Genomic DNA, 22,492 nt, shown 5'->3' with positions numbered 1-22,492 from the left:
TTTATATTTTAAATAAGTACAAACTATGTTTTATGTAAATAACTACTTCAATTTTCAGCCGGAAAGGAAGATGCAAATCCTTTGAGGCTATGTGCTTCTTAATGCTTTTTTATGATAAAAATTAGTCTTTTATTTCTTCTATACACTGCTTAAAATCATGTACTTAGAAAACAGTTTATTCCAGAAGTTTGAAGTATTGCAGAAAATAATAAAAGCTAAGGAAAAGAAAGTGCAGGAGAAGAATGAGTAAGTTTGTGGATGAGTTCAATGAATAGGAGTAAGTTTTAGAATGCACATGTAAACAATTACTTTATAAAAAGTTTGATATATAATAATTTTATGAAAAGTTTGATATATATGAATACATATAACATCAATAAAAAAATTCAGGACTCTTTGGTTTCAAAGGTATGTTTTATTCATCTTCTAAAAATATTTCAATATACAACAGAGCAACTTGTAAATACTTTTTCAACTTCTTTAATTTTTAATATATAATAAACTGAAAAATATTTAACATACAACAGTTTCATGGAAGTGCTATTTAATACCATAATAGCATTAAAATTTTATATCATATTAATACTAATTATTTTAACACCATGCAAATCCTGTTAAAATGTTCTAATACATTTTTAAAGCATGTACAATATATATATATATATATATATATATATTAAGCATGATAGTAATAAAATAAATATAAATTAATTTGGAAGAGATACATTCTTTTCAACACAATGCGTCAAACTATGTTTTGTTTTTCGATGTTTTTTCGGTAACTCAGAGAATATTCCATAAGTATGTTCTTTTAGGGCAGGTGGTAATGCTCGTTTAACTGGCCTTCCACCAACTTGAGTTTTCCTACCAGAATAAATAGATTTTCTTCTTGCAATTGCTGTAGGTTGAACAGGAATTTGATTGCCTCTCGTTCTGCTGCACTTCAAAACTCTGCTTGAGTAGTTAAGGTTTCTAAAAGGAGGGGAAAACAAAAGAAGACATCTAAGTAAATTTCTGCCAACATCATTATACAACCGAAGAGTTTAGTGGAAGAAAGTCCTACATGACATTTTAATAAATTAAAGAAATTTAGCTTTAGAATGTATAAAAATACAAGAAAGCTACTTATAAAACCCCTTTTCATACTGAAACTCTCTTATTAAATTTTCTATAGAAAAATATCCTACCATATTATAAATGACGAATGTATAAGTTTTTAAATTGCTATTTGACACTTTCTTTCGCTAAACTCTTTAAATGTGGTGTAATAAAAGTTGTCAGTATTAACCCATAACATAAACATTAATTATACTTTAGAGAACATTAAAATAAAATTAATAAAAACCCACACACTGTTTAGCTAAAATTTTAACAATACATTTTTAGATTCTTGTATTGAATGTATATTGTAGTAAATGCATCACTCTTTCAGTTTCAATTTTTACAGCAATAAAAATTAAAAGAAAAACATCAAACAATTAAGAAATCTAAAGCTAAACACACTTCAAAACTGGATTAAAAAAAGTTTAGTCTTTAAAAATAATAAAATTAATTTGCTACAATATAATATAAACATTAAATTGTTACACATTAAATCTTATTTTCTATCTTGCGAATTTTCTAATGTAAACTTAACAAGCCTACAAAAATAAGTTTAAAAAAGTACCTTCCAAAGTTATGCAAGGCAGACACCAATCCAGTTTCTGTTTTTCCCAAACTTGTTAACATTCTTCACCATTTTTTTTTATTGCTGGCTTAAAAACATCAGGATTATTTTTGTAACCGGATTTAATCTGATTAATTATATCATCAAATTTTTGTAAATAATCACCATCATCATCATCTGTTTCACTGTCTGAGTTTTGACATGTAGCTGCAATGGGCTGTGAAGTAGTGTTTATAGTTGGTAGAACCATGTTGTTATCATTGCAAGCTGTGAAAATGTATCAATATTTCTAGGTGAAAGCGTGTCATTTGAAGAATGTTTAAGTGTATTATTATTAAATTGTGAAAGTATATCGTTAGATGAATGATCTCTTAGATTAGATGAATGATCGTTAGATGACAGTGGCCCATTTTGCAATACAATCAGTGGCCCATTTTGCAATAAACAGCATTTCTCAGGGAAACACTCACAAAGAAGTTTCACTCCTTCATGAAAAATATTAGTTTCTTCTGCATTTGTGATGATGCAGCCAATAGGTATTCCACCAGCTACACCTGGAGAAATAAAAAAATAAACACGATGATTTAATCTGTCCATGTGGCCAGATGCATCAAGCATTATCATTTCTTGAACGTTGCTAAGTAAATCTATACTTCGCTTCATTATCGGCGTCACTACAGCAATCGCCAAACTGTTCTTTACTTTTGAAAAAGCAGCTTTACAGAATGGCTGTTGATTGTATGAGGAAATATATTTTTCAACCTCCCTGTCAATATCGCTTTCTCTTCGAGATCCATAAATTTTCCTAAATTCATTATTTAGCAAGTGATTTACGACAGATAATGAACGTAGCTTAGAACTGTCCATGCATGCTTCTGCATAATCTTCATTACTCTGAAGCTCCAATTCCATTTGCAACATCTGTCTTGCAGTAGCTGCAGTATGTCCCAATTCAAACAATTCTATCAGACGCTTTTGCGTTAGGTTTGATAATGGCCTGAACTTTTTAACAGCAGCACTGTCAAGAAAATGATTATGCAAGTACAGAAGCTCACATAATGCAGGAAACTCTATAACTTCTGGGAGTGGATCTTTGTGTTTTGGCAGTGAAAAATACCTGTAATGAAAATAATTTGAATATTTTACCATGCATATATTAAACATCTAAAATAAAAGCAAAGAAAATTTAAGCTTTCTAAAATATGATAATTCATAATAATATTAGAAATAAAAAATTATTATTGAAAATATAAGAAATAATTATTGATACTGAAAAATAAATAAGTAAATGAAGATATTAGATATTGATACATATAAAGAAAAATGTAATCTATTTTTTAAATTAGTTTTATAAGTATGTAAGTGACAAATAAATCCAACAATCACACTAAATAAAAATATTTGATTATATATTATTTGTTATTATTATTAATCAAATGTAAATAATTAAAACTTACCTTTGAATAGTAATTTTAAGAACTGCAGGGCATCCAATATTTTTACTTTCTTTCACATGTTTTGATACCTGTAAAAATAGTTTTAGTGTAATCATCAATAATGAGAGCACTAAGTGTTGATGTCTAATTACAGTAGAAGAAAATAATTATTTATAAAGCTATGAAGTACTGCTTTAAAAATTTTAAATAATAATAAACCAATCTAGTCTTTATTTTTTATTTGAACAATATTTAAAATGTGTTTAAAGATCATAAATTTATTAAAATTATTAAAAAAAATCAATATTTTATTTCAATTCTTAACCCTTTATTGGGTGCAACTGGCTTATCAGGTACAGCTTTTAAATTCAAGTTAAATTAGTGCCAGAACTGAAATTTTTTTCTTAACATAAAATACGATATTATTCATGGAATGTGTGTTATAAAGATCAAATTACACACACACACAAAAGATTTTCTTTTGTTTATCAAACTGGTCAGAAGATTGAAAAGAGAATAAAAAGAACAGATATTTCCATACTAGGAAAATACATATAAACTATGCAATATTTGCTAAGTGCTTTGTAACAAGGCAGCCAAAAATATCAGTCTTGCCTTAAGCAAAATGAACTTTTAGATCACACCTTAGTTAAAAATACATTTCAATATATGATACAGAGTATGGAAGCTCTAAAACTTAGTAAAACAATTTAACAAAACATGTATAATATAAATACTTATTATAATGGAATTTGATACAATTAAATATATTTGTAGCTAAATAGATATAAATATGTCTCTTGCCACATGCTAAATAAACTTTAAATCTAACCTTGTCGTTATATAAATGATAAAACATAAAGTGTCTAAAATAATACACATAATGCATTTGAAGCAATAAAATATAAAATATTAGTTGTTACCTGTTGCACATTGTATTGGCATCTAAAGTCACCTTTATAAATATTAAGGCGCCCAGTTGATTTATGTGTTCTCTCAACACGCCAAACTGTTTCCGATCTTTGTTCATATTCTTTAATCCATTTCTAAAATATGTGTTACAGAAATGCAAGAAATAAGTATTCAAAAGAAATGTATAAACTATTTATATATTTATAAATCTTAATATTAAGTTAATAACAAATATCAAGATTAATAATTAGATTGTCAATAACTATATGAATCTAAATATCTTAACAAATATAGCACATTTCCAGATAGACCTCTTATGGTAATAATTTGAATACAAAATTAAAAAATAAATATCTCCTTGTGTTATTTTATTTTACATGAATATTCAATAAGAATTATAATGATTTCGATTCTGTTTAATGTCATCTAAATATCTTAATAAATATAGTTTATTTGCATATAAATATTTTATAATAATGATTTTAACATGAAAATTTAATTAAAAAATTGGCCGATCATTTCCCGTAAAATAAAAGCTTGATTTTTCAAGTCTTATTTTAATAATACTTCACAGAAAAATTGCTACCTGTGCTGATTCTTTATTTACAAGATCAGAAATGCGAAAAATAGCTCTATTCTCATCAATCTCAATTATTTTATAATTGTATTTCTCTGGAAGATTTAATTTCTCCATTTTGAAAAATGACAGGCAAAAAAGTACGTACAAGTAAACAACAATGCAACAGGGTTACTACAGCATAGAAAGTCTGTGTGAAAGAAATCGACCAATCAGAGCACGTCGGTATCCTTTACCATAGACTTAGTCTGTACAATTTGCGAACTCGCATTTCATGTATGGAGAAAATCGAGCAAAATCATTGGTTTGCACCGCCGCTCACGTTATGACGAGAGTGTGACGTCATTGTAGACGAACTTCGAAATAATTTTGGTTCGTATTGCTAGTATTGATTGTATATCGTAATTTCTGAATAAAAACTAGAATGGAAAATTCGGCTAAAATGGAATTTTCTGAGCGAATTCGTATGAATATCACAACCGAGAATTTGCCTTCGAATTTCGAAAACGAAATTGTCGAAAATCATGAAATCATTTCCATTAGGTGCAATTTGAAATCAATGGATGATATTAACGAATGGGTGAAAGAATTTGGAAATTCTACGAATACTAAATGGAATTTTAGAAAATCATGCCCTTCAGGAAAAAGATTTGTTTGCTGGTAAGTTGGTTTCGAAATTAATTTTTGCTTTAAATTTTAACCAAGATATATTTTACACCTCATGGTGGACTCTAATAATGTGCTTGCTTTTTATTGGCTTTATTACAGGAAAAAGTTTGTTTGTCAGTATAGCTCCTTCAATAAAGTGCCATCTAACAATAATAAGAAAGGTAATTCAAAAAATGCGGAATGCCTTGCTTCTATTAAGGTAAAAATAAAACTGAATACTACACGCATGAGAAAGGAAGATGATTTTCTAAGAGTATGTTGAAATTAAATTATGATTAAAAATTTATAGTTTTCAGAAATTAAGTTTATTAAATTCATATTTGCAATTAATTTAGTTTGTCAAATTATTGGTAAAAGTGAATTTTAGTGTGCCCCTTGCTGCGCCAACAATGCCAAGTCGCCAATAAAGATGGCAGACAAAATAAACAAATACTTACGCGGAACAGTTACAGCTGCCATTTCCCGCCATATAATTAGGACTGTTTACTGATAAGTATTGTTTTTTTGTTGTTGTTGTTTATTTGTTTTCCCCCAGACTGGCCGGGCAAAATTTTTTAACTTAAAGAAAAAAAAACATCCTACGCCTTTGCTAGCGGCGGGAGCGGGAACCTAGTAGCTTCGCTAGCACATTGAACATAAGGACTGTGTGGATAACAGGAACAGTACATAACCAAAAGAAAAGAAAGAACGGAGAAAGAAGCAATCGGAACATTCTCCATACAAAATTTCAAACAAACATTCTTTTCCCAACTTCATCAACTCGTAAAAAAATGTATATTCCACTCACCCTTCATCCATTCTGCCGGTTCGATATCAAACCATTCTCAATACAAAATTTCAAACAAGTATCCTTTCCTAACTTCATCAACTCGTAATATATATGTACACACACACACATATTTCAATATATTATAAAATATATTTATATCCCTTCATCCATTTTGCAGGCTCAAAATACTGTCATCCATCCCATTTACCGGACATCCTTTCTTGCACAATTGCCGACATAACAAATTATGAAGAGAACCAACCGTTAGAACACCAAAAGAACTTCGAAGAATTCCATTGCAGCTGTCTTTTAAAGTGAGAATGCAGGAGATTTTTTAAAGTGCATACTGACAATTAAAAATTGCAAAAGAAAAAATATCTGTTTGTATTTCACATTAAAAAAAAGAAAGAAAATAACTTTTAATTATAAGCTTAACTTTCTTTATTTAATAAACTTTTAACTATAATAAAGAACAAAATTAAAATCTTTAATCGATATGTTTTTTAATATTTTTATTTTAACATTTTTCATAATATAGTTGTAGTACATGTACAACTCAACCATTGCAAAAAGTAGTAAACAAAACAGCATTAGGGTTGCTAGAGAGCGTTCCTATGGGCTACCATATTGGCGACAAACTCGGGGGCACACTATTCTTCACTTTATCCAAATTATTTATACTGAATTATTTTAAGTTATTTTAATCTGTATTATAAAAATAGTTAGAGACATTGTTTATTATCTTTTATTTATATCACATGAGAAAATATTTATTTCCAGCATTTGACAGTTTTATCAAATTATCGCTACTGGAGGGTAAAATGTTAATTAATATATTTTTCCCAAAAAATTATGTGTGTTTAAAAATTTGTCATTCAAAAAATGCACAAAATAAAATTCTTGATAAGTTCAGTATTTTGATTAAAACTAATTATTTAGACCAGACTTTCATAATGAAGATAAACTAGAGTTAATATTTATTCAGATCTTATATTGAATTATTTGAACAATTATTTTTTACAAATAAATAATTTTAGGAATTTATTCTATAAATCCACTATTTGCATCAAAATCATCTTTATTTATTTGATAGAAGTGTATCAGTTTCAAAATTCAATTTTAAATCTTTTCAGAGGGGATTAACTGGAATAGTCACTATTATTCCATTTCATAAACACAGTCTTATGACTACGGAGACTTTAAGATTTTTTCCTGTTGAAGACTGCAGAGCTGTTGGAATTACGAGAGGCAGCAAACAAGTAGCATGTGGTCGTCCATCTAAAGGGCTTCAAATTCCCAAGAAAAGGAAGCATAGAAAAACCATAGCATACCTCTTAGAAAATGTTAAATTGAATCAAACTAATGCTAAAAAAAATTAGAATGTTTTCTTAAAAATCCTTTGAATGATTTATTCTATTTTATATATACCTTTTACTTGGAATGTAAAATTTGTCTTATGTGAAAAATGTTTCTTTTTTTCTGTATGTAGATAATGTCAACAATGAAAAAAATGTATATTGATTTAGTATCTAAGTTGCTGAAAATATTTCTAGAATTTATTAAAGGGTTGAAAAGCTTTTTATTTCTATTCTCACATTATATATTTTGCCGTTAAACTTAATATTGTACATATGTTTGAAATGTTGCTTCTGGTCATTTGCTATGAAGTTGTATTTTGGTCTTCATAGAATTTTTTTTAATGTGATACCATTGTTTATATTGATGCTTTAAAAGTATAATAAATACTTTTTTATCTTTCAAAAATATTAGAATTAACTGAAATTTATATTAGTTATAAAATTGCTGGAAATAGAATGTGTTTTTAAATAGTTACTCTGTAGCTTCTTCTAAATTTGTGTTATAAAAATGTATGTTTCTTTGGTATAATATTATTTTTGTAAATCTACGTGCTTGATGCAAATATTTTCTTCCTTCTTATAGCTTTCTCTAATTGCAATTGTATATATAACTGCTATATTTTTGCTTCATTCAACTTTAATCTAATTTACCACTATTGCATTCAGGGGTGTTTGTGCTCCGGGGAAACCCCGGAATTCCGGGGATTTTGAACTTCGATCCCCGGAATTTCCGGGGATCGTCGTTCAAAAGGAAGTAGGAATAATAATGAATTATTTATTTTGATCTGGGTAATTTTGTTTGCTTTTAAAGCAGAAAACGCAAGGTCAGTGTGTGTGGTGAAAACTTTTCCTTTCTTTCTCTAAAGGCAGTGATAATGCGTGAAAAGGGGGAAAAAACTTCTTTTTTGTTCTTTCCTTATTGCGAGTTATGACTCATTCCCCCGGTTCTCGGACATTCTCTTCTGGATTCTTTTCGGCAAGTAGGCGCGGCAGAAAAAAAAGGGGGAGACTTCGTTCGACCAGATGTGCGATAACGTGACTCTGGGTTCAAAGGTCTTATCTCTCCGGGCGTGGCGCTAATAAGTAGAGAAGGGGGATTTTTCGCCGTATTAGCTATTTGTCATTGATCGCTTCGCAACTTTTTTTTCACCGCTGTGTAAAATTTTCGTTTCATTTATTGATGCAAGTGTAAATTTTTCGTTTCGCTTATTGAAATATTTTTCTATTTATGTACGCAAGAGAATTTCATTTAGAAATTTCAGCATATGAAACAGAAATTACCCCTTAAAAATTCATATCTAATTAGTTTTACAGCATTAGATCCAGAGCTAAGAGGTAAAACCAGTACAATATTAGCTTTTGAAAAATTATCATCTTTTATGTCCCATATTTTTAGTGATAATGAAAAGTCAAAAGTAGAAGCTGAAATAAGGTTATACCAGAGTGATATTGATATCACCAAAGAAATGCTCTACACATCTGATGAAAGTGGAAATCAAGTCAAGTGTACAATTGATAAATATTGGTCTAAAGTTTTTAATTTAAAAGATGATTTCACAAATGATTATAAGTATCCTACATTGGCTAAATTGGTCAAAGCCTGCCTTAGCTGCTTCCATGGCCCATTGGTGGAAAGTGCATTCAACTTAATGGATACACTTGCCACTGACTATAAAACCTCTCTTAAGATTGATTCCCTAGATGCAGTGCAGACTATTAAATATGATTTAATGGCTTCTAAAGAAACCTCATGTGAAAAATATGGCTCAAAAAATCCAATGACTGATCCAATTCACAAAGATCTCTTACTGAATATGAACAGAAGTTGGAAAACATATCAAGAGGACTTAAAAACATGTATTTCAGATGAGTCACCTATAAAAGTCTCTGAAAAACCTTCTTCATTAGCAGAAAAGCAAACTGCTTCTACCTCTGCATGTGCAGTTCTCGAGGAAATTTCTTCAACTGTAAATGAGGAAAATAAAAGTCAACCTTCCTGCAATTCTGAAGTTCACCACAAAAGAAAGACAAGCCCACAAACATCAGAAAATAAAAAAAAAAGCAGCAGAAATTAGATAAATTTTTTTAAAAGAATTAATTCAGGTAATTTAAAATATTTGCATAAAATGTTGTAGTTTATATGTTTGAAAATTTATGGTTATTAATTTTGCAAAAAAAGTAATTCATTGAACTTTTATAATTAGGTCATTCAATACTTCATAATTGTAATTTTTCATTTCTCTCCCCCCCCCACCTTCTCGAAACTCCAAAATGCCGGTAGTAAGTCCGTAAAAGTTTCAGGGGATTTTTTGGGGTCCCACAAACACCCCTGTGCATTACATCATTTGTTTAATTTTTGTAATATTGATTTTTGTATATGAAAATGTCAGAAAGATTTTTCTAGTGTTAAATTTGTATTTGTTCTTTATGAATAAATTTTTCAACAAAAAAAGGTTGGTCATAAATATTATAGTAAAAATGAAGTATTAATACAAATCAAAGGGTAGATTTATATATTTGAGAAATTAATGATTTTTACAGATCTAATACATTTCTGGATCAAATCTTGCAGAATATAATGTTTTCATTCTTGGATCAATTATTTTTTTTTTTTTTTTGTAATAATTCTAAGCACTTTTTGTATAAATTTAATCATTTTATTGTTCAATAAATCATACTTATTTTACTTCTTGGTGTTTAGAATGATGCATTAATTTATGAAGCTCAGCTTTTGTTTTGTTCCAAGCTTGAATTCTATAATTTTATATTAACAGCCATTTAAAATACAGTCTAATTTATAATTAAATAAACCCTGGGATTTTGACACCCATTATAAGTATCTAATCTTTGAATCTCTTTGCTCCAATTTTTTGTTTGCTTTTTCTATTTTTCTAATATTGATATTTTATGGCCTATTTAATTACCTTAATAATAGATAAAATACTTAATAAAAGTATTAAATATTTGCAAAGTGTCTGATATTTTAACTAGTTAAAATGATTTTGGATAGTTTAAATGCAATGAATATTTAAAGATTCAGACTATTAAAAAGTAGAGGGAAAGGGGAATAAGTTTATTTTCAACATTACACTGTGTAGCAATTCATATTTGTATATATTATTAATTATAGTTTTTATTTTATTTTTTACTAAAAGAATGAATGCTTAGTGGTAAAGAAATTTGATTAGTGTTTTTAAATTGCTCCTAGCACTACTTATATTTCGATTTATTTATAAAACTTTGAGACATTCAAAACTAACATTAAAAGAAAATATGCTGTTCAGGATTAAATTGGAATCATTGCAATAATCCATGATCTTTGGCTATTGATAAATGCAGTCGAGGAATAAGAACACAATTAAAATGAATGATATATAGAAGTATAAGAATTTAAGATTTTGTTATTTTTGACAAGTATAAAAAAAAATCACTGCTAAATATCAGAAAACTCTTAAATATAGAAAAACACAAATTTCTAAACGGAAGGAAAAAAGATAAATCTATTATTTATCCCAATGGAAAGTCTAATCAACTTACTTTGATATGAGCAATTTATCTTTTACGAATTAGTTAGCTTACTTAATTAGCTGAAAACCAGCTGTTGCTTGGAATTAAAATACATTTATGCATTATAATTATGTACATCTAATTTCTGAAAAATTATAATGCCTGCAAACATTTTATTCTTCTTCCATATGATTGACTATCCTTGTGCATTTAGATTTGTTAGAAGATGAAGGATATAACATTTTTATTCTTTCTTGCAGCTTTTCGGATAATATTAAATGAAATACTTAAATTCAATAAAAAAATCCAAAAGAAATAGAAAATTAAAAAAAAAATAGTGACAGAATGAATCAACAACTTATGTCTCGTACTTTGAAATCATCCGCGTTAAATTTTTAATAAAATTACGATTGAAGAAAACATCGCACAGAAATTAATTTAATATTTAAAATTCTGAGTTTTACAATGACATTAAAATATTTCTTCTAAGATGATTCTCTCCCGATTATTTCTGAAAAGAGACAAATTGTCCGTTAACTGCTAATTAATTAAATAATATTTTTATTTTGAAAAATTAACTGCATTTTTTTCTTGTCATAAAGAATCAGTATGTAAAGTTGGTTAAAATTGACCAAGGCATTTAGGAGATGTGCGACACAGATTCATAGACACGACTTTCATTTATATTAAGATAATATTTTGTAAATTTGCGACACAGTGAAATACTTTCTAATTTAAATAACAGGAAAATATTATTAAATGGAAAGCTATAGTAAAAACTATAGATGGCAAACACCAATCTATGTGTAACTAAAATATATAACAATGCCGCAAAAAATTAAATTGAATTCATTCAGTTTATGCGATCTAGTTATAAGAAGTATCAAATACAAGTTGAGCAGAAAATCTGAACGAGAGCAAACATGACGTCACAGAATGGGCGGCGGTGCGAACCAATGATATTGCCCGATTTTTCTCCTTACATGAAATGGGATTATGCGACCCGACCGTCGCTACTACTAAACTATTATTGTTTTATCATTTCTTTTGCAATTAAAAATGCTCTGGATAAGTGTTTGACACTTGTGAAGATCTCTTCACGTCCAGCAGAGTGATGAAGGTTACTGGTATACACTGGCCACCGACTGGGGCCTTCAACTGCCAAACATGCTATTGACGCGTATGATTACCATGTAGAAAACATGATGAATAAAATGAAAATTTTAGAAAGGACATAAAAGAATCTTTTTCTTTTTCAAATTTACAAATCCCTAAAACGGGCTTCTCCACTGCTGTATAATTTTCCAACCCATCCAAAAGCGCCACTAATAGTCAATAATTCTTCTGTCGGAACAATACTTTCCAGAAAGAATTTGATAGATCTAAAAATTATGGGCAGTTTCTGCATTTCTATAGAATTTGATTTTCCTAATCTATAAAAAGTGTAGGTAGCATCATAATAAACCAATTCCTGGAAAAATGCTAGAAGATGTTGGGAACTGTAGGGAATTGGGATGTGCGAGGATAGAACCTGGTACCTTGTGGTTCGCACTCCAGTAACATAACCAGGATACAAAAGCATATTCTCGTGTAGTGTAGTTGTTAACTGTCTTATATACTATTCACCACAGACTCTCCCTCCAATGAGTCGGAGGTGAGACGAACGATATGGCTGTTGAGTGGTGATGTATTGGGCTGTTGTCTAATGGGCCTGTACCCATTTGAGTAGCGCCAAGCGTTATGGCGAGCGTGTTTGGGTTCCTGCGTCAAGTTAGTCTGACTACTTTGGTTGCGGGTAGATGGCACGAACCTGGGACCTTGTGGTTCGCAGTCCAGTAACATGACCAGGATACAAAAGCATATGCTCGTGTAACGTCATATGCTCGCCACATGTGCTATTCACCACAGAACTCTCCTACTTCTTAACCTATTTTTTTAAATTTTTTATTTATTTATTTTGCTGTTGAAAAGCCAGCACCATATTTGCTTTTTTTTTTTTTTTCAGAAATATTTTACATTTTTAGAGCGAAAAATGATCAACATTTCAATGAATTTTTTTAACTGAGTCCGAATCTTCGACGTTTAAACTAGTGTCAATTTGGTTTATGGCTGATGTTAAAAAGACTACACTTAAATGTTCTTGTGAACCTCAGTCGAAAGTTTCATATTTCTGATCGCAGAGATAGCGACATTTTTTTTTTCTTGGTTTCTCTTCCAAGAAGTCTTCTACGAATGTAACAAGGGCCGCGGTGGCCTGGTGGTCAGGTCTCAGCTTCGGAACCGGAGAGTTTCAGATTCGAGACCCGATTCCACCGAAGAACCGTCGTGTAAGGGGGTCTGTTGCACGTTAAATCCGTCCTGACCAAACGTCCTCCCGCTGGTGTGGTGTGAAGAAGGGGGTGCCAGCTGAGGTGTCGTCCTCGTCATCTGACCGCGGTTCAAAATTACTAGGTCCGTCCCAAAATAGCCCTAGTGTTGCTTCAAACGGGACGTTAATATAACTAAACTAAACGAATGTAACAAAAAAGCATTTCCCTCGAATACATTGTGCATCTCTGCTTAGAAGACTCAGTCCTTTGTTCCTGATCGTAGGATATTCAGGATAATTTTCAGAACCATCTACCTCTGTTTCCCCATGCTTACTGATAAGATTTCCAAGATAGCATTCTAGACTATCATCACATGCACCATTATTTTAACTATGAAGCATGAAAAAAGGAATCAGAAAGCAGAAATCCTCTGTCCCGAATAAAAATATTCTGATATTGAAAAGTATTTTAGATAAATCCGTAAATAACATTTAATCAAGTTCTTTAATTTTATTTCATCAAAATTCTAATAAAAGAATTGTGAAACAATTTTTGTATTCACAATTTCTCATTTAGAAAAGACAGAAATTGAATTCATTAACTTTCTAGAACGCAAAATTAAAATTATAAGTATATTTGTAATGACCTGACCGATCATATACAGATAAAAAAAAAATGAAAATGTAGGGGGAAAAATCATACCGTCTTTAATACAATGTGTTATTTTCAGTATGCAGTCACTTATTCTGACAGGAAATTTCGCAGGCAACGAATAAAAGATTGTTACAGAAAGCTAACAAAGAGCCAGGAGGAATAAAAAATGGAATAAACTTCCTAAAGGAATAACAAGCATGATTTTTTTTTCAAAGAATGCTTTCTTTAATGTATTTATAGAAAAAAAGAAATTATATAAAAAAAATTTTGAAGTCAAATGAAATGTCCTAAAAGCGTGACTAGACAGAAAAGTTTTAAGAAAATTTGATTCATAATAACTATTACTGTAATGCACTTTAATTTTAATATTATGAATAGTTTGGGATTTTTCGTCCCTTTTGCCAATAGTTTCGCCTTTATAACTTCCGCTTTGCTTTCAGTACTTAATACTGTTAAGATTTTTGTATTAATCTCCAGAATTTCGGTAAGAAACAATTAAAGCGTCTTCAGTAAAAGCGTTTGTGCTGTTACAAATTGTCCCGTCCTATAATTTCGGACCTTTTGTCGATTAAGGAAAAATAAATCGAGGTCAACAGAAAAATTAAAGCAGCTTTTTAAAATGTAAGACATAGACGAAATAAATAAATAAAAATATTTTTTTAAAGATTAATAAATGTATTGGTGTAATAGGGCCTGTCATAATAATCACATTTAACAAAAATTCAGACTGAAAAAAAAAATTATGCATTGCATCACGTGCGCGTTAATCCTACCTGCTGTAAGGTTCGGCCATGACATCCCCAGATGCCACTGCTCGTTGGTTTACCGTATTTTATAAATAAAACAACTATCAAAAAATCAGGTACAAGAGGATGTTTAAGAATATACTATGAACAAAATGCGGGGAATTTTAAAACATTGCACGGAAAAGTTTATAGGTTTAATCTAATTGGAATAATTCTCCATGATTAACTGAGAATTTAATCATAGTTATGATTCTCTTTTTTCGAAGGTGAATTATTAAGGATTCTTTTATATCAAAGACTTTCTAGCGAAATACCACCAAATTTTTTTTAAAAAAAAGTTTAATATTCATTGCTAATTTCAGTAAGATCCAGGATACACAAAATGTAATGGAAACCATAAATCTCAAGATTTCCCAAAACCAAAGAACTTGTTACTGAAGACACTTCATTGAGAAATTAATCACCCAGGAAATTGCACCGTGTATTCATAGAATCTTACGAATAAAAAAAATTTGCTCAGATGCTACGGCAAAATCATGAACTGAACATGCTATTATCGAAAAAATAAAAACTCCATTTATTCCTCTTAAAAAAAAATCCAATAATTACAACCCAGCATTGTATTCTTTCATTTTCTGTACAATTTACAGCTAATTCCTCTCTTAAGAGGCATTTTTCAAATAAATTTCTACCATGAAGTGTACGATGATGAACTCCTTCAGACAAATGGTAAAATCTATGAACCGCCAAACAATCTCAACATCCAATGTCTTACATAATAACTACCTTTAACTTATTAGCTAGAATTAAATAGGAGAAAGGGGTTATTTTTGCAGTGATTTGATTAACTACTTAAAAAATACGGAATTGATAGTTCTTATTTTAGTAGTTTCATTAATTATTCTTTGAGGCTGATCAGACCATTATGAGTAGGTACTTATTGAAATGTCGTGCAGACCCGAGTTCCCAATTGATTCGGGATCGATTCTGGAAAGGCAAAGTTTAATGTCGATCTGACAGATATTTCAGTAATGGATTCGATCCAATTTTTTTTTTCGGGGAGGGGCAGTTATGACTTTTGTGCACAGAAACGTTCCGAAATTGAGCATTCTGAAAAATTAATTTTCTTTCGGGAGGGGCTTGCTGGCAGACTGGCGTAATATCCAAATTGGCAGGCGAATTAATAATTTTAATATTATTGCAAATAATTTTAAAAAATTAGCGAAAATTTTCCTGTTTTTTTAGTTGATTTATAAATTTCCTATGTTTTCCCGCTGCCTTCACAATCCTCTACACAAAATATTTTGTGAGGATTGACTGCCTCAAAAATGCATCCGGAACTGGACAGACACAATCCAGGGTGCGTAGTGAAAAAAATTAAGCAGTACCTTTTAAGCACTTTTTTACATTCATGCATACGTAAGCCTGCTTAATTTTTGCCTAATGCCAAGCATAGGATGTTTTCTGTTTTATAATAAAGCTTTGTTTTTATTGACATTTTTTAAAATTAATTTTAAATGTGTAGTTTTTGAAATTTTAAGTTATTTCTGCAATAACATAATAATTTTAATATTTATTCCTGCAACACTGCAGAAGCGCCTATTTTAAAGCATATTTGGTATTGACAAAAACCAAAATGATCATAATTAAGATTTAATCAATCAGTTACATTTTTTACTCTTTTATAAGATTAACAGTAAAAATCTGGCTTCTTTTTAGACATTTTTTCAAATTAACAAATTACCAGTCAATTTGGATGGATACATCTTTTTGGAATTTGCATTGACATTGATAAATCTGCATAGCATGAACAAAAATTTTGTATTTGATTTTTATATATGTTGCAACAAATGAAATTCAATATGGCTGGGATGGAAATTAAAATTTCCTCCTGCTCTAACTCACCATATTTAGCAGTTTAGAACATTTTATTTCCCGCTTTATAAAGCTAACAGCTAAAGTAAAGCAGGACGGTTACCATCATAAGATTGGCAAAACTGCTATAAATTGACGATAGAACAATGCAATGTTCTAACTGAATTTTTCAGATCAAAAAAATTTTTTAGTAGAAAATAATACAAATAGTAGAAATAATAATAGAAATTTAGTACAAAATAATAATAAAAAAATGGTTTTGCCACTTCTTATTTCTGATGTTTAAAACTTTTTTAAAGGTTTCCCATTTCGAAAATTTCAGAAAAACCTGCTTTTTAACTTCTATGCAAAAATAAATAAAATTTTATTTCTTTAGCTTTTAAAAAAGTAAGAAAAATGTGATTATATATTTTAGAAAGAAATGAAAATAATTTCACAATTCCTATTTTTCATAAATAATGGAAACAAATTCACGATCAAAAAATGGCCTTGTAATTATAAGTAAAATGAAAAAAAAAAAAAAAAATGACAGTTAATGCATTTTTTTAAATAGTAATTTTTGAAGCTAGTGTGAAACTAAATACTGAATTGCCTTAAAAATTCACACTTATCAAGTGAAGAATCTCATTCAATGAATTTCTTTAAAATTTTGAATCTTGTTTGAAAAATTTGAAAAGCAAAGAAATCATTTTTTAAAAATCATAACATTAACACGTTTGAGGTGACTCAGCAATTCCATTAAGAAATAACATTATTTTGAATTTTATTTAAAAAAATCACTGTTACAATTTAAGTTCAAGACTTTTCCAAAAATTATTAAAATTTTAAAAAATGAAGAAAGGAAGAAAAAGCATTCACTCAAGCGAAATTGGAATTCAAAAAACCTTTAAAACAATGTAAAAATATTTTTTATTCAATAATATGCTTTTATGATGTGGCGAAAATAAATCCTGTTTTTTATTTTTTTTAAATTAAACTCCTAATTAAAAATTTTTAAGATATGTTCTTAGTTTATTTCTAATATCTCAGAAACAACTTCCTGTCACATTTCACTTCCCTAACTTTAATGATTTCTCGATCAGGTCAAACCTCTAAAAGTAGAGAGATTTCAATGGGAAACAATATATATAAATCTGTATGAGTTACAAAAAGAGAAACCGAAAAACTAAAATTTGTCGAGATTGGTCCAAACACCATTAAATAAATCACGATCATTGAAAATCTATGGCTTCAAATTAAAATTTCATCCTATTCGGATTTTGCACAATGAGTAAGGATTCAATATACATAGGATATTAAATCCCTTTAATAAGGATCTAAAACGAAATATTAAAGAGTACAATGATCAAATGTGTAACTAACTAAAGATGTTTCATTGTAAGCGTTTTTAGATCTTTTAGGGGCATCAAATTCATATTCTCCGTCTGTTGGACAAATCTGGGTATTTTTCTTTAACAATACATTTAAAGGCATAATTAAAACAATACTTCACCCTCCTTGAATTCTACTGAAGATCGAATGTTTTTCGAAGTCGCAACAAGTATGACGTAGTACGCATTTCCTATTGCACCTTCGGTATAACATTCTCAAAATTTCAATTGTTTGTTTGTTTGAGGTTTTATGGCGCAAGAGCCATAATGTTGACTATACTGCGCCAAACAATGGGTAAAATTATATCATTTAAAACAGTAATCGAAGAGAATATGAGAAGCTAAAAAGTATACAAGATTTAAATCAATGGATAAAACTTTATGGACTTTAAAAAAGCAAAAATTTGGACATGAGGTGTCTTATCAAGCAGGGATGATAATGAAGGGCAAGACTTTTGAAAAAACTGTAAACGCTGATCATTGAAATTTGGGCATTCTGACAAAATATGTTGAACAGACATTTGACAATGGCATCGCGAACACAGTGGTGGTTGTTCATCTAACAACAAATGAATATGGGTGAATCGAGTGTGTCCAATTCTTAATCGTGTTAAGACAGTATCTGCTTTTCTGTTTGCTAATGAGGGCCAGGGTTGCACATGGGGTTTGATAACATGAAGTTTGTTGTTTGTCTCCAGGTCCCACTGTCTTTGCCAGTTAGAATATAGAAGCTTTTTAATATGTTTCTTTATGTCGTTCACAGTAATATTAGTAGCTATTGAAGTAGTAGCCAATTTGGCAGCCTTATCTGCCTCTTCGTTGCCCAAAATTCCAACATGGGATGGTACCCAACAGAATCAAATAGTGTAACTACGAGAAGTTAGTTTATCAAAAGTATCTAAGATTTTTAAAACCAAAGGATGAGGATTACATGATTTTAGAGAATTTAAAACACTCAGAGAATCCGTATAGATGATAAAGTTTTTGTCCCGGCTATTAGAAATTTCTTCTAAAGCATATAAAAGAGCACTTATTTCTGCAGTAAAAACTGAACAGGAGGGGTGAAGTTTAAAAGAAGAAACTGTATGAGGGAAAACAACCGCAAAAGAGACATGAGCAGCTGATTTTGACCCGTCTGTAAAAACTGGAATAAAATTTTGATATTGCTGTCTGCGTTCTGAGAAAATTTTTTGAAAAATGATATTTTGTGTATCAGACTTGATAAAAGTTTCAAAAGGATTTAAGTATTGTACTTCAGGGATTTTTCAAGGTGGAAAAGTGTTTTCCGGCTGAGGAGTTGCATTTAGATACAGTAGATTAAGGTCTAAAAGAATATTATGAACTCTCGTAAAAAAGACAGGGATGAATGATTTTAGGGCACCTTTCAAGCGAACTAAAAAGGGACGAAGTTTAAAATCATAAAATGGATGATTAATGTTCGATTGAATTTTAAAATAATAATTAAGAGATGAAAATTGTCTTCTTAATTCAAGGGCTGGTTCACAGGTTTCAACATACAAGCTTTTAACAGGGGATGTCCTGAAAGCACCTGAACAAAGACGGAGAGATATGTGGTGAATAGGATTCAGTTTTTGCAAAATGCTTTTCTTAGCAGAACCGTATACTGAGGAACCATAATCCAGCTTGGAAAGTATAACGGCCTTGTATATTTTAATCATAGAATTTCTGTCGGCTCCCAATGCTGTAGTTGATAAGACTTTTAAAATATTTAAAGACTTTTCACATTTTTTACGTAAAAGTTTTATATGAGACTGAAAGGTAAGTTTTTTTTATCAAAGATAATGTCCAGAAAGCGAATTTCATTTAAAAATGGTACTGGCTGATCATACAGTTTTAGATCAGGATCAAAGTGAAGGTTACGTTTCCGACAGAAGTGCACACCAGCCGTTTTCAATGTTGAGATGGTAAAACCATTAGTGTTCGTCCATTGGGTAATATTATTGATTGCGATCTGCAATTGTCTTTGTATAAAATTCATATGCATCCCTGTACAAGAGATATACAGGTCGTCAACATATAAAAAGCCCTTCACAGACATTGGAAGTAGTTTTAAAATGTTATTTATTTTTAAAATAAAAAGAGTGACGCTTAAAACGCTGCCTTGGGGAACACCTTCCTCTTGTACAAAAGAATCTGAAAGTTCAGATTCCACCTTAACACGGAATTTTCTAAGCTTTAAAAAATTTCTCATAAAATCAGGAAGATTTCCTCTTAGTCCCAGATCATATAAATCTTTTAAAAATCCATATTTCAAAGTTCGGTCGTATGCCTTTTCGATGTCGAAAAAAATGGCAACTAAGTGCTTTCTTTGTAAAAATGCTAGACGAATGTCGGATTCGAGAGCAAGAAGATTATCGAGAGTGCTCCGTCCTCTTCGAAATCCACTCTGCGAAGGCTAAAGTAAGTTATTTGTCTCCAGATAAAAAATTAGCTTTCGATTTATCATTTTTTCTAACAATTTACAAAGACAACAGGTCAAAGCAATGGGTCGATAATTTGATGGATTAATTGGATCTTTGCCTGGTTTTAGTAAAGGAATTATTATAGCTTGTTGCCAAAAAGAAGGAAAATATTGTTCTCTCCAGATACGGTTATAAAGATATAATAAGCTTTTTTTCGACTCTGTTGTTAAGTTTTTGATCATACTGTAACTAATGTTGTCAGGACCGGGAGAAGAATCGTGGACAATGGCAAGGCACGATTGGAACTCTAAAAACGTAAAATCGCTGTTGTAGGGCAGGTTAGTCTCAGAATTAAAATTTAGTTTTTGCTTTTCTGCTTTCTCTTTGTACTTCAAAAACGCAGGAGAATAATTTTTACTGCTGGACGTGTGAGCTAATGTTGAAGCTATGTAATTTGCAATATCTTTTGTGGATGATATGGTATTTCCTTTATCAATTAAAATTGAAACATTATTAGAATGAGAAGCACCTGAAGCTTTTTTAACTTTATTCCACAAATGATGGCTAGTAATTGTTGAAGTGATACCAGAAACGAATTTTTGCCAAGAAATTCTTCTACTACGTCGTTGGATTTTTCTGGATTCTGCTCTAGATTTTTTAAAATTTATAAAATTTTCAGTAGAGGGATACCGGCGAAAAATATTCCATGCCTTTTTTTGTTTTTTATATGATTGTTGGCAATTAGCATCCCACCATGGCTTGTTTTGCTTCCTACGAACTCCAGATTTCTTTGGAATAGTGTTATCTGCTGCCTCAATTATAATATTGACAATATGTTTCAGAGCTTCATCAATAGTGGAAGATTTAACTATTTCTGAATTGATATTAGCCAGAGAGGTGAATTTTTGCCAGTTTGTTGCATTTAAAACATATTTGGATGGTCGGAAAGAACTAGCTGCATTGTGTCTACTGTCGGTCAAAATTAAAGGAAAATGGTCGCTATTATAAAGATCGTTGTCAACAGTTAAAATGAAAAAAGGCAATAAAGACGGAGAGCAAATAGCAAGATCAACAGAATGAAAAGTTCTTGTTGGTAGATGAAAATGCGTTTTTTCGTCAGAATTTAAAATGCATAAATTATGATCTGCAAGAAATTGTTCGATTTGCTGACCACGCGAATTTGATTCAGAACTTCCCCAAAAAGGACTATGACCATTAAAATCTCCCAAAATAATGAATGGAGAAGGTAATTGGCAAAACAGGTTATTTAGGTCCGTTTGACTGATTTGTTGTTTAAGTGGCAAATAGAGGCTACAGACAGTTATTAAGTTTTTCATCTGAATTCGTACAGCTACAGCTTGCAAATTAGTGTTCAGATTTACTTGCATTGATGGAATATCCGTAGCGACAAGAATTGCCACGCCCCCAGAAAATCTGTTTTGAATATTGTGCTTGCTGAAACTTTTGTAGTGCCGTATGTTCTGTTTGTCTGTTTTAAGGTAGGTTTCCTGGAGTGCAATGCAGGCAGGATTATATTTGTTTATAATATTTCTCAATTCTGAAGATTTATTCATGTACCCTCGGCAGTTCCAAGAGACGAATGTAGACATAAAGATTAAAAAAAGAGCAAGGGAAAAAGGAGATTGCCTTCAGTAAATAGAAAAGATGAAGGTAAGAGAACATCAACCTTTAGGCTTTAAAAAAAATTTTGATTTAAAATATTCCGATGAAATATTAGTGGGATCATAATCCACTCTGTCCTCATCCATATCACTTATGCTATCGTCAGATGGATGAATTTTAAAATGTTCTTCTTTTTCTTCAGCTTTATTTGTTTCTTTTGTTCTGGGTGTCTTTTTTTCTTTGAGCATTTTTTCCTTCATTCACTTCACTTTTTTTCGTTTTGGCTTTTTAAGAGAAGAGGAAGAAGTTTCTTCCCAAGATTTTTTTATTTCCAGAAGGGCAAGGTAGTCGGTCTTTTTTATAGTTATGGTGTCAGGATCTGCTGTGCGGATTGCAGGAGTATTTGTTTCTATATTTTTTAATGGTTGGTTTTGTGAATTGCGTGGTTCTGAAGTTGAAACGGCTGAATTTAACGCTGATGAATATGATAAATTTGGTTTTGGTGTTCTTTCGCTTACTATTTTGCGTGCTTCTGAAAAGGAAATAACTTTTGTCATTTTGATGGTTTGAATTTCTTTTTCTTGTTTGTAGCGTGGGC

General features: G+C 30.3%; 2 protein-coding genes across 4 annotated transcripts; one reads left to right on the top strand and one right to left on the bottom strand.

Annotated features, from left to right (window-relative positions):
• Window positions 1–549: 549 nt before the first annotated feature.
• LOC129988611 (uncharacterized) lies at window positions 550–4,828 on the bottom strand. Its single transcript, XM_056096870.1, has 5 exons — window positions 4,601–4,828; window positions 4,026–4,148; window positions 3,124–3,191; window positions 1,667–2,783; window positions 550–972 (listed from the first exon to the last, which is right to left on the bottom strand). The coding sequence occupies exons 1-4, from the start codon at window positions 4,706–4,708 to the stop codon at window positions 1,898–1,900; spliced, it is 1,185 nt and encodes a 394-aa protein (XP_055952845.1). The 5' UTR covers window positions 4,709–4,828; the 3' UTR covers window positions 550–972; window positions 1,667–1,897.
• A 105-nt stretch (window positions 4,829–4,933) lies between these two features.
• Window positions 4,934–7,632, top strand: LOC129989094 (uncharacterized). Of its 3 annotated transcripts, XM_056097419.1 has the most exons (4): window positions 4,934–5,251; window positions 5,360–5,421; window positions 6,208–6,343; window positions 7,163–7,632. In XM_056097419.1, exons 1-4 carry the CDS (start codon window positions 5,016–5,018, stop codon window positions 7,170–7,172), a joined length of 444 nt encoding a protein of 147 aa, XP_055953394.1. In that variant the 5' UTR covers window positions 4,934–5,015; the 3' UTR covers window positions 7,173–7,632. The 3 variants fall into 3 exon arrangements, 2 of the variants coding, with proteins under 2 accessions (XP_055953394.1, XP_055953393.1); XR_008785728.1 differs by lacking the exon at window positions 5,360–5,421; XM_056097418.1 differs by lacking the exon at window positions 6,208–6,343 and having other exon boundaries at window positions 5,360–5,513.
• The last annotated feature ends 14,860 nt before the right edge of the window (window positions 7,633–22,492 follow it).

Source organism: Argiope bruennichi, chromosome 10, assembly GCF_947563725.1.
Source record: "Argiope bruennichi chromosome 10, qqArgBrue1.1, whole genome shotgun sequence".
NCBI lineage: Eukaryota > Metazoa > Arthropoda > Arachnida > Araneae > Araneidae > Argiope > Argiope bruennichi.
The sequence above is the reverse complement of the archived record's forward strand: the minus strand, read 5'-3'. Positions and strand labels throughout refer to the sequence as shown.

Bases quoted from the DNA above. Each gene is read 5' to 3' on its own strand.
- LOC129988611 (XM_056096870.1), bottom strand. From the start codon at position 4,708: ATGGAGAAATTAAATCTTCCAGAGAAATACAATTATAAAATAATTGAG. The intron at 4,149-4,600 runs GTAGCAATTTTT...CACATATTTTAG, and splicing joins TAAATAAAGAATCAGCACAG to AAATGGATTAAAGAATATGA. The intron at 2,784-3,123 runs GTAAGTTTTAAT...TTTTCATTACAG, and splicing joins CTTAAAATTACTATTCAAAG to GTATTTTTCACTGCCAAAAC.
- LOC129989094 (XM_056097418.1), top strand. From the start codon at position 5,016: ATGGAAAATTCGGCTAAAATGGAATTTTCTGAGCGAATTCGTATGAAT. The intron at 5,252-5,359 runs GTAAGTTGGTTT...GCTTTATTACAG, and splicing joins GGAAAAAGATTTGTTTGCTG to GAAAAAGTTTGTTTGTCAGT. The intron at 5,514-7,162 runs GTATGTTGAAAT...AAATCTTTTCAG, and splicing joins AGGAAGATGATTTTCTAAGA to AGGGGATTAACTGGAATAGT.